General features: G+C 43.9%; 1 protein-coding gene across 3 annotated transcripts in view; it reads left to right on the forward strand.

Annotated features, from left to right (window-relative positions):
* Positions 1-12,205, forward strand: part of NMNAT3 (nicotinamide nucleotide adenylyltransferase 3) — a 76,954-nt gene that overhangs the window by 20,138 nt on the left and 44,611 nt on the right. For all 3 annotated transcript variants that reach the window (XR_012160808.2, XM_073359985.2, XM_073359987.1), the window contains one exon: positions 5,120-5,271. Coding sequence is in view for 2 of the 3 variants with exons in the window: in XM_073359985.2 (XP_073216086.1) it covers positions 5,120-5,271 (152 nt within the window). In the remaining variant the exon portion in view is untranslated. The remainder of the gene's footprint in view (positions 1-5,119; positions 5,272-12,205) is intronic.

The raw sequence follows: 12,205 nt of genomic DNA on the forward strand, positions 1-12,205 counted from the left end.
TAGCTATCCTACCTAAGTTTAGTGTAATTGACGCTGTTTTATACTGTATTACTGTATTGTATTTACTATATTAAAATGTTCTGTGTGTTTGAACGGCATTAGTAGGGTTCTACATTATTTTCTTCAATGTTTTATGTGTAAAATGTGTACTGTAGAACCTGTCATTGTAAAATGCTACACTGTTTAAGCGAAAAGAACATTGTCTTAAGTGGATGTGGTGAAGTTGTGAATGCATCCCCCTCTTATTCCATTATTTCTTATGGGGAAAAATTCCCTGGTATATGTCATTTCAGTATCCATTGCCCTTTCCAAGAGCACAACCCCAGTGTATACAAGGGACCCCCTGTATTAGTGCATATCTCTATGGTTAGACAGCTTCAAGAAAGGATAACACTATCTCAGTTAGTGCAAATCCTAACCTGCCTCGTTCTGTGTTTAGGGGTTGGCACTGGGTCAGGTACCCTGACTGCTGAATCAGGGCTATTCCTGTGGCCATATCTACACTACAAACTTTGGTCAGCTCACATTATGTCGGCATACATCTGCTGAAGTTTGTAAATCACTCGGGCATGTGCATACTTGACTACTTGCACCGGCACTGTGCATGTTTATCCTGAGTGCTTGTGCATGGCTGGAGCACCCATAGAAAAAAATTAACTGGTGCTTAGCACCCACCAGCAGCCAACCTCCCCTTCCTTTCCCCCCCCCCACTCCTGCCTGCTGATGGCCCTGCCAATCAACTCCTCCCCTCCCTCCCAGTGCCTCCCACCCGCTGTGGCGTGGGGGAGGCACTGGGAGGGAAGAAGGGGGAGGAGTGGGGACAGGGTGTGTTAAGGGCGGGGAGTGGAGCAGGGGTGGGAAGAGACAGGGTGGGGACTTGGGGGAATAGGTGGAGTGGGAGCGGGCCTGGGGCTGAGTGGGGGTTGAGCACCACTGGGAAAAATTAGAAGCTGGCGCCTGTGCTGGAAGGGACCTTGAGAGGTCATCTATTCCAGTCCCCTGCACTCATGGCAGAACTAAGTATTATCTAGACTATTTCTGACAGGCGTGTGTTTAACCTGCCCTTAAAAATCTCCAGTGATGGGGATTCCACAACCCCCCTAGAATGTCTTTGGGGGTCAGTTTACTGAGGGACAGCGAAAAACAATTCAAGGTCGTTAGTGGTGGTCTTGGAGCTGCAGATGGCGGAGTGCAGCTTTTGGGCCTGAGAAATGAGCACTGATTGGTGGGATTGCATCATAATGTAGATTTGGGTCAACGAGCAATGGCTGCAGAACTTTCAGATGTAAAAAGCCACATTCCTAGATCTGTGTGCTGGGCTTGCCCCAGCCCTCCAGGACAGGGACACCAAAATGAGAGCTGCACTAACAGTGGAGAAGGGATTGGCATTTTATTCCTTGAGGAATTCTGTTCCAAAAAATTAAAAATGCTGTGCACAATATTTTAAAATTCTGCATATTTTATTTGTCAAAACTACACAATGTAATTATGCCAGTTTCAATTATTTTGGTAATTTATTTCAAATATGTCAGCAAGTATGTCTGTAACAATACAGATAACAAAAAAGATTCAGGAAATGTTTTATGACAAATAGATTGCTTATTAATATAAAACTTTGAGTAATTAAGGCTACGTTTTAGTCACTGGTATTTTTAGTAAAAGTCATGGACAGGTCATGGGCAGTAAAGAAAAATTCACAGCCTGTGACCTGTCCATGACTTTTTTACTATTTACCCTTGACTAAAACTTGGGGGGGGGGTATCTGGGGAGGGAAGCCTGGGTGCTTGGTGGTCAGGGGAGCAGCATTGTGCAGCCCGGGACCCCTGCAGCTGCTGGCGGGAGGGGTTGGCAGGGCCAGCAGGTTCCCTATCTGGCTACGCACCTTCCTCCCACCCCAGCAGCAGAATTTGGGTGTGGGAGGGGGTTGGGATAGAGTGAGGCGGGCTCTGGGCAGTGCTTACCTGGGGGCTCCCCAAAGCAGCAACATCCCCCTTGCTCAGCATTTCAAAAACATGCAGGGGGATGGGGGGCAGGGATTACATCTGTTCTCTGTGACCTCGGGGCAGTGAAGTTTAAAGTTTTGCGACCAGTCCAGAGCGATCACTGTCGCAAGGAATGGGGCCTTGTGGGACAGCTGCTGGAGGACCTTTAGGGTCAACACAAGTTATATAGTTTTCTTTAAAAATTAGCAGCAAATGTGTACTGCTTAATATATTTATTGCCATATCATTACATTTAAGCTGTTCTGAGTAAAAACGGGCGGTGAAGGGGAGAAGAGGCTTCCTCATTATGGATCATTAAGGGTCAACTACACTACAACAATAATCATGTTGGAGAACCTGAACACAGGTTTGACTTGCTGTGTAGATGGATCTAGCTGTGCTGTAACTATATCCCTGAATCATGCTACAACCCTTGTTGACAAACATGTCAAACCAATAATAGAATCATAGAATATCAGGGTTGGAAGGGACCCCAGAAGGTCATCTAGTCCAACCCCCTGCTCGAAGCAGGACCAATTCCCAGTTAAATCATCCCAGCCAGGGCTTTGTCAAGCCTGACCTTAAAAACCTCTAAGGAAGGAGATTCTACCACCTCCCTAGGTAACGCATTCCAGTGTTTCACCACTCTCATAGTGAAAAAGTTTTTCCTAATATCCAATCTAAACCTCCCCCACTGCAACTTGAGACCATTACTCCTCGTTCTGTCATCTGCTACCATTGAGAACAGTCTAGAGCCAATCTAATAGCTTTCTTTGATAGGATAACAAGCATTGTGGATGGGGGGAAGTGGTATATGTGGTATATCTTGAATTTAGTAAGGCTTTTGATACTGTCTTACATAACCTTCTTATAAACAAACTAAGGCAGTGGTTCTCAAACTAGGGCCGCCGCTTGTTCAGGGAAAGCCCCTGGCTGGCTGGGCCGTTTTTTTTATCTGCCTTGTCTGCAGGTTCGCCCAATCGCAGCTCCCTCTGGCCACGATTTGTCGCTTCAGGCCAGTGGGGGCTGCAGGAAGTGGCGTGGGCCAAGGGATGTGCTGCTGCCCTTCCTGCACCCCCCATTTGCCTGGAGCGGCAAACCACGGCCAATGGGAGCCGCAGTCGGCTGAACCTGTGGACGCGGCAGGTAAACAAACCTGTCCAACTCACCAGGGTCTTTCCCTGAACAAGCGGCGGCCCTAGTTTGAGAACCGCTGAACTAGGGAAATACAACCTAGATGAAGCTACAATAAGTTGGGTGCATAACTGGCTGGAAAACTCTTCCCAGAGAGTAGTGGTCAGTGCTTCACAGTCAAGCTGGAATGGCATATCAAGTGGGGTCCCTCAGGGCTCAGTTCTGGATCCGATTCTGTTCAATGTCTTCATCAGTGATTTAGATAATGGCATAGGGAGTACACTTACACTGCTGACACATATTTAACTCTGTAACGTTCATATATCCCAGAATGATGATTGATTTTTTGGTATTAGCAGGAGTTTTGTAAGCAAGGCACAGGAAGTAATTCTCCCATTCTAGTCTGCGGGTTTGTTTAGCCTAGAGAAGAGAAGACTGAGGGGGGACATGATAACAGTTTTTAAGTACGTAAAAGGCGGAGGGAGTAAATTGTTCGTGTTAACCTCTGAGGATAGGACAAGAAGCAATGGGTTTAAATTGCAATAATGGCTGTTTAACTTGGACATTAGAAAAAACTTCCTAACTGTCAGAGTGGTTAAGCACTGGAATAAATTGTGTAGGGAGGTTGTGAAATCTCCGTCATTGGATATTTTTAAGAACAGGGTAGATAAATGCCTGTCAGGGATGGTCTAGATCAGGGGTTGGCAACCTTTGAGGTGTGCCGAGTCTTCATTTATTCACTTTAATTTAAGGTTTTGCGTGCCATTAATACATTTTAACGTTTTTAGAAGGTCTCTCTCTATAAGTCTATATGTTCTATAACTAAACTATTGTCATATGTAAAGTAAAAAAGAGTTTCAAAATATTTAAGAAGCTTCATTTAAAATTAAATTTAAATGCTGATCTTATGCTGCTGGCCCACTCAGCCCGCTGCCAGCCTGGGGTTCCGTTCAACTAGGCTAGCAGCAGGCTGAGCGGGGCCGGCGGCCAGGACCCTGGCTGGCAAGGGGCTGAGCGGCTCAGCCTGCTGCCACTCAACCCGCTGCTGGTCTGGGGTTCAGTCCACCGGCTCCTGCCAGCCAGGGTTCTGGCTGCCAGCCCCGCTTAGCCCGCTGCCGGTCTGGGATCCCGGCCCTACCCACATAGAGTGGGTACCTATCTTCTCCCTGGTTCTAGCCCATTCTCTTCCTCTCTCTCTGCACTGAGCGGAGGGTGGGAGTGCACTGAGCACAGGGCTGGGGGTTGGGGTGCAGGGTCTGGCCAGGAGCTAGAATGAAGGAGGGGGCTCAGGGTTGGGGCAAGAGGTTTGGGTGTGGAGTGCTTACCTGGGAAGCTCCCATTTGGTGCAAGGGGTGGGGATGGGAATGTGGGGGGTGCAAGAGTTAGGACATGGGGCATGAGGGGGCTGGGTATGTGGGGGGTGCAGGAGTCAGGGCTGGGGTTGTGGGGGGTGCAGAGTCAGGGCAGGAGGCTGGGTTGTGTGGGGGGTGCAGGGGTCAGGTCAGAGGGCTGGGTGTGTGTGAGCTCACGAAAGCTTATGCTCAAATAAATTTGTTAGTCTCCAAGGTGCCACAAGTACTCCTGTTCTTTTTGCGAGTACAGGCTAACACGGCTGCTACTCTGAAACCTGTCATGATGCAAAAATGTATGTTTTGTAAAAAACATTAAGATCATGAAGGTTTTGGTGATCGCTCTCAAGAGCAATTATTTTGTTCAGAAGACCTTTTATTTTCTGGTAGCATTACTTTCCTAACTTTTCTGTTTCCAGAACATTATTAGGGGTGTGTCCATAGATTTAATTTCTGTACAAATATAGGGTGTTTTGATTTAATACTCACCTGGCATATATTCTGATGGTGCTGTCTGCTGATCTCTTGACATTTTACTAATGTTCCAATGATGGGCAGTTCTGAAAATGGTAATTCATTATTTATTATTGTGAGAAACAGCTGTGGAATACCTCTCTGAGGCAAGAGTTATTTTAATAGTTATTTTTCCTTTAGGGTGAAATGCCGGTCAAGATCTTGGTGTGCAGTATCGGTCATGATGAAGAGCCGGCTACCTCTTGTTCTCCTTGCGTGTGGCTCCTTTAACCCCATCACAAACATGCACATGCGTTTATTTGAGCTGGCTAGAGATCACCTTCATCAAACAGGTCAGTAGGATGGAGTTTGTGCAGCCCTCTTGGGGAACATGGAGTATTTGAAAGGAAGGTTGGATTTTCCAGTCTCGGAACTAAGGGCTGATTGGGTGTCATTTTAACATTTTCTCATTTTCATGGTATTATTTTTTGCTAATTAAGTATGAGTCTTTGATAACACACTTGATGGAATGTTCAATAAAGAAATCCTAATGTTGTTACCTCCTCCTGTTGAGTCTGGTTACCAATTGTGGAGATTTCATAACAAGGTGTTCGCACAAGTGCAGATAGTTTTGTAAACAGTTTTAAGATCTCATTTGCAGATTTCGAAATTTGCTGCAGGCTGGTTCCGGTGAAAGTGCACCGTTCTTTGGAATGGAGAAGAAGCATTTATGTTGAAATTTTGCAGTTTTATGATGATGTAATTTTATATGAAGAAATGGTATAGTTTGCAGTTTTGACTACCAGGCAAAACTGGGAAGGGGAAAAAAGTGAGTTTAATTACTCATTACGCATATTCGTTAAAGGGTAGAACTTTCCTCCTCAAGCAAAACAGTCTACATGAGGGACAGGAGGTCAAAATTTCAGCAAGCTAGGAAGTCTCAGCAGCTAAGCGGAAGTGGGTAGTGGCCTAGAGAATCAGCAGTCTAAAAGAAAGCAAGAATCTGAAGCAGCACAGTACTGCTAGGAAGGAAAGAATCCTAAAATTGATTAATTCTTAATTCCTGAGTGCTTTCTCCCAGAAATTGTCAGGGAGTGGGGATAAAGAAGTGTGCGGGAGGGAAAGAATGGGTAGGGAGATAAGGCATTTGAAAGTGGTTGGAGAATAGCAGTAGCAGGAATTGTTTGGTCAAACATGGGGATCCAGAAATGCTGCTAACCTGCATTGGTTAGAGAGCAGCAATTGCATGCTAATAGCATGCTTTAAGAGGAAACTGAGTGGTTTTCTGGATGGAGAATTGCTAAGCTGCCTTTGTTGTACTAAAGGGTTTCAATCATCTAGGAGCACCAGAACTAAATAGTTAAAGGAGGTTTGAAGTGGGCTTCCCTTCTTTTGGGTTACTGCTGCCCCTGCTGTACAGTTGGACAGAGAGAGGTTGGGCAGGGGTAGGAGTGGGTCATCTGCTCCAATATGGCAGGCAGCACGGCTGAGGTGGTGTGAAGTGGGAAACAATCTGATACTGTAACAGGCCAGTAGCTGATTGCTTTCCCTGAAGCTAGGACTGAACCTGGAAATGAATTATGACTGTCTGAATCACAGTTCATTCCCTGGTCTTCTCTGGCAGATTGTTAAATAACAATTTAGCCCAAATTTTATTAGAAATGTACCTTTGGAAGATTGAAATGAAAGTTTTGCTTTGCAATGTGACAGTCAGTTCTTTGATGTGTGATAGTGTTGTTGAATTGAAATTGAATGAGTTAGGCTGTTGTTGTGTCAGTGTGATAAGTTGTGGGGTTAGTGGGCTAATGTTTGGTGATTGGTATTGTGAGGGATGTAACTTGTTTTTTTTTACTTTTTCATTTAATCAGTGCTGTCAAGGTTCCTTCCCCACTCTGAACTCTAGGGTACAGATGTGGGGACCTGCATGAAAGACCCCCTAAGCTTATTCTTACCAGCTTAGGTTAAAAGCTGCCACCACCAAAGTGTTACACAAAGAAAAGGGAAAGAGCCCACTTGGAAACGACTTTCCCACCGAAATCCCCCCCAAGCCCTACACCCCCATTCCTGGGGAAGGCTTGATAAAAATCCTCACCTTTTTGCATAGGTGAACACAGACCCAGATCCTTGAATCTTAAGAACAATGAAAAAGAAATCAGGTTCTTAAAAGAAGAATTTTAATTAAAGAAAAAGTAAAAGAATCACCTCTGTAAAATACCTTAAATACTTTACAGGGTTGTCAGATTCAAAACATAGAGAATCCCTCTAGGCAAAACCTTAAATTACAAAAAGATACAAAAACAGGAATATACATTCCATTCAGCAAAACTTATTTTATCAGCCATTCAAACAAAACAGAATCTAACGCATATCTAACTAGATTGCTTACTAACTCTTTACAGGAGTTCTGACCTGCATTCCTGCTCTGGTCCCAGCAAAAGCATCACAAACACAGACAGGACCCTTTGTTTTTTCTCCCCCTCCAGCTTTGAAAGCATCTTGTCTTCTCATTGGTCATTTTGGTCAGGTGCCAGCGAGGTTATCTTAGCTTCTTAACTCTTTACAGGTGAAAGGGTTTTTCCTCTGGCCAGGAGGGATTTAAAGGTGGTTAGCCTTCCCTTTTATATTTATGACAAGTGCCAGCACAGGTAATTGAGTAATGCACATTGTATAGTACATCTTTCTGTTAAAGCAAATAGACCTGTTGTTCACTTATTTAATTTACTATTATGATGGTGACCATCTAAGTGTATCTCCTGTTAATGCATACAGATTTTCTAATATAAATAGTCTAAGCAATAAGGGGGTAATCTTTATCTCTGTCATGGTTTTCTGTAGCACCATGACTGTGCTTTCTAAGTGCTTCCCAGGTAAATTAGATCTGCATACGAATAGCTTTGTGGAATCTTCTCCCAGGGCTATGGCAAGTTTTACTTGAGGTAACCAGATAGATAGATAGACATTTTTAAGTCATTCTGGCTGTGATGGGGAACTCTCTAAGAGAAGGGTCTGGCAGCATGCCCTAGACACTTGTCACAGTCCGAGTTAGTTTCCTCCAGAAGCTCATTTCACAGTAGAATCCCTCTACCCAGAAAGCTTAAATGCTTTGTCCTTCACTTTGTCTGCTGCATTGTTCCAGAGGAGTGAAGATATCTGGGCAGGATGTGCATAGAGATGTGCTTGCTGAAGTAGCTGAGTCCTGATCGATTGATGGCTTGGAAGATGAGGACCATGACCTAGAACCAGACTGGAAACCTGTGGCGGGGTCGGAGCTCAGTGATGCTGTGCCACAGAGGCCTGTTTCACTAAAGGGGGACCATGGTCTGCTGTATTTTGCATTGCTTCCATCTTCAGACACAGATACAGGAGTTGTAATAATGCTCTCTCTGAGTAACAAATGTTAAGGACTCTGTAGCATGGTCCTTCTTCAGAAGGTGTGAAGTTGTTAGCAAGCTGAAGGTAGAAGAAAGCATTTTTGGTTAATGATGCTACCTGGCTGTGTATGCTCAATGATGAGTCAGATGAGCTATATAGCAGTTATGCAATAGTATGGTTCAATTTCTCTTCACAGTCCCGCTTCTCTGTTATGAATGGCATGAATCACCCGTGTAATTATGTAATCACTATGTAACATAACTGACATAATCTCTGGTAATTTTTTTCCATCTTTTTGCACATCTCTTCAGTTTCAAATGCAGTCTCTATATTCCTATTTCGTATACTTTCCCACTTTAGGAATGGTATTTTATTGAGTTCCTTTTAGATCTTCAGTGATAACTGCATTCTTATCAGCAGATGTCAAGAGATTCATCCTTTCGTTAATATCAGTAGACAAGTCTTATGAAATCACTTCATAAATGCAGTAGATGTGTCTATACACCACTGAATAGCTATGAGAATAATGCATCTCTTAGTCTGCATTTTATCTTTTCTCAAGTGAAACCATATTTGACTTGTCATGAATCCTCATACGTAGATTTTTTTCCATATGTGATACAGCTCCTTGTTCTGCAAGTGTCTTTTGGAACTTGTGCTGATTGTGAAAAAGGGTTTTGGCACAATCTGTTAATGCTAATTCTGTCAGATGCTCATGTTCCCCTGCCATCTTTATAGTTTGTATGAATTCACACGGTTTCAGTAGACAGTGAGAAAAGCCAATTCTAGAAGCTGCCTGACATTTGGTGTTTTGAAATATTTTTGATAGTATTCTGGTTTGTATATCTTCTGTTGGTTGGTGTCTCCTACCTGGGTGCTCCAGACAAGCTCAAGAGGAGTGGAGGACCAAAGAGAAGAACAGTGAAGATCAGTGAAGCTGCAGGGACCCCAGATCCATTCACCCAGCACATGCCGTAAACATGTTGTTGCATGGTAAAGCTCCCATTGTGGCCCCTAGGGTAACTGGCTGCAGGAGTAGCTGGCATGTAAAAGACTGCAGGCTTTGATGGCCTCTCATTTCTGCACATGTGACTTTCCTCTGGATTCCCCTCAGTGGATTCCCCTCTCACCCTGAAGCATATAGTCTTCAGGAGACTGGAGGATTGGAGTTAACAGAGAAGTTATTGAGAGGAGAAGAGTCAGAAGAAAAAAAATGAGGAAGAAAGGAAAGAAAGAAGGGGCCGGGGGGAATGAAAGAAAATGGACTGAAAGAAGATGAGATGGTTGCTGTTGTGTTAGGACATTGTTCAAGAGGGAGGTGACACCCAAGAGAGAGTGCCAGCAATACCAGTTGGGAACCACTAGAGTTTACAACTTGTACACGTGTGTAAAGGCTTTATTGTAACCAGTATTACTTACTATTCACACCTTGCTGCTGCTTCTTGGCAAAGTATGATTGCTGCCTTGTCCCCATTTTTCAGATGTACTCCATGCATGATGCCTCAAAAACTTACAAAAAGCATGTCCATGACACACAGGAGTCAAATCAACTTGTCTCCTAGCTCTTCATGTTTATCAGATGATATTAGAGATTTTTTTTTCCTCTTTGTGTCTCTGATATATCCTGGTTTTTTTCCATATATTCTGGTGCAATATGTTGATTATAGAGGCCCTTCTTACATTTATTACTAGTAGCTAATAATCCATCAATAGAGGACTATAATATCATAATGTTGCTCTGTCCTTCTGTGACCGAAAGCACCCTTGTATTCACCACACTACACACCTGTGACAGAGTGCTGGGCAACAGCAGCTGAGCCACTACAACTCTTAACTGATTACTAGAGCAGACCTTATTAAGAAGAGCTGTGCCTAATTGATGGGCTGAGAACTAAAAGGCCATATGGGAAAGGGGGTTGCAAAAAGATACCCTGGAGAGAGAGATCTCTCTCCCCTCCTTGCCTTACGCTCCCTAGGACTGTAGGGGTTAAGGCTATTTGGTGTGTAAGGGTGGTGGAAACAAATATTGTTAATAAAGTGCATGGGGTGTTTTACCAGCAAAAAGGGCTCTACGCTGTTTGTGGGCTTGAGCAGAGGCAAGAGCGAGCTGGTCCTGCCACAACACCATTGTAATAATCTTTGTACAAAATATGGCTTGTGAGGGTATCGTTTGAGAACTAATAATTCAGTGGTTGATATGGTGATATGTAAAGTTATGAATACCCCCTGTATGATATTATTAGCAAACGTTCAAAACCAGACAGCCCTGCCTATGCAAATATTGTTAGACAGGTCCAAGGAATGTCTGCTTACTTCAATTTACATATAAGTAATAAAAGGGACCTTCAAGATAGCAGGGGGAGGAGATCGCATGAAACAGAACAATTTTCATTTTAGCAAACACAATGGGGTGAAAAGAGGGCAGTCTCTGCTTAAATATACTTTACTTTCAAGGGAAACCCTCAGAAAAATCCACTTCAAAGATTCACTGGACTATAAAAGAAAGAGGAGAACTCCAAGTCATCTCTCTCACCTAAGAAGACAAAGGCACCAGCGCTTTTGGGTCTATGGAAGAGATCCTGGCAAAGAAAAAGGTCAGTCTCCATCTTGCTGGAAGACTGGGCATGAAAAAGGCCATCATAAACAAGACCTTGAACCAAAACTTGATAGATTAAGTTTTAGGCTCTTATGTGTATTTTCACTTTTAATTGCTCGTAACCATTTCTAACTTTATCTCTTAGGCTTTGAAGTTCATTCAATATATCATCTTTTGATAATAAACTTGATTGTTTTTTTTAATCCAAACCAGTCCAGTGCTGTGCATAAACTGAACTGTTTGGTAACTTCAGTTAAGGCAACAAACTGTTGAATATTGACTCTTTACGTGGGGCAATGACTCGTAATATCTGAATTGTCCAGAAAAGGGCTCGACTTTGCAGAACACACGTTTTGGGGAAAATCCAAGACTGGGAGTGTGTTGGGATTACCCTGGTAACCAAGGCTTGTGGAAGCTAGAGTGTGACTGGTGTGTTGTTTGCGAACTGCAGGATCAGGGCTGCAGCTATACACAGACACCCAGGGTGTGACCTGCATCTTAATAGACTAGTTATGAGCAGCACAGGTCGGGAGCTACAGGAGCAAAACATTGTGTGGCGCCCAGAGTTACAGAGCAGCTGGTGACACAGCCCCACACTGGTCTGGATTGCACCCCAGAATGTGATGCCTTCTCTCATCTAGTTCTCTCCATTCCTAGCTCTGTTCCAAAAACAGCGTCTCATCACGCACTGAACTCAAAGTTTGGAGACTTCAAACTCACTGCCCCTTCTGTTCTCATTACTCCCTCATCTACCTTGTGCCACTTTATCGTTACCTACTGTTGGGTGATGAGACAGTAACTATGACAGATTGTGGAACATGTCTATGTCATCTTATGAGTTCTATTTTGGGTTACAGAGTAACAGCTGTGTTAGTCTGTATTCGCAAAAAGAAAAGGAGTACTTGTGGCACCTTAGAGACTAACCAATTTATTTGAGCATGAGCTTTCGTGAGCTACAGCTCACTTCATCGGATGCATGCCGTGGAAACTGCAGCAGACTTTATATACACAGAGAATATGAAAAAATACCTCCTCCCACCCCACTGTCCTGCTGGTAATAGCTTATCTAAAGTGATTATCAGGTGGGCCATTTCCAGCACAAATCCAGGTTTTCTCACCCTCCACCCCCCCACACAAATTCACTCTCCTGCTGGTGATAACCCATCCAAAGTGACAACTCTTTACACAATGTGCATGATAATAAAGTTGGGCCATTTCCTGCAGAAATCCAGGTTCTCTCACCCCCTCATCCCCCTCCCAAAAACCACACACACAAACTCACTCTCCTGCTGGTAATAGCTCATCCAAAGTGACCATTC

This window comes from Lepidochelys kempii, chromosome 9, assembly GCF_965140285.1.
Source record: "Lepidochelys kempii isolate rLepKem1 chromosome 9, rLepKem1.hap1, whole genome shotgun sequence".
Taxonomy (NCBI): Eukaryota; Metazoa; Chordata; order Testudines; family Cheloniidae; genus Lepidochelys; species Lepidochelys kempii.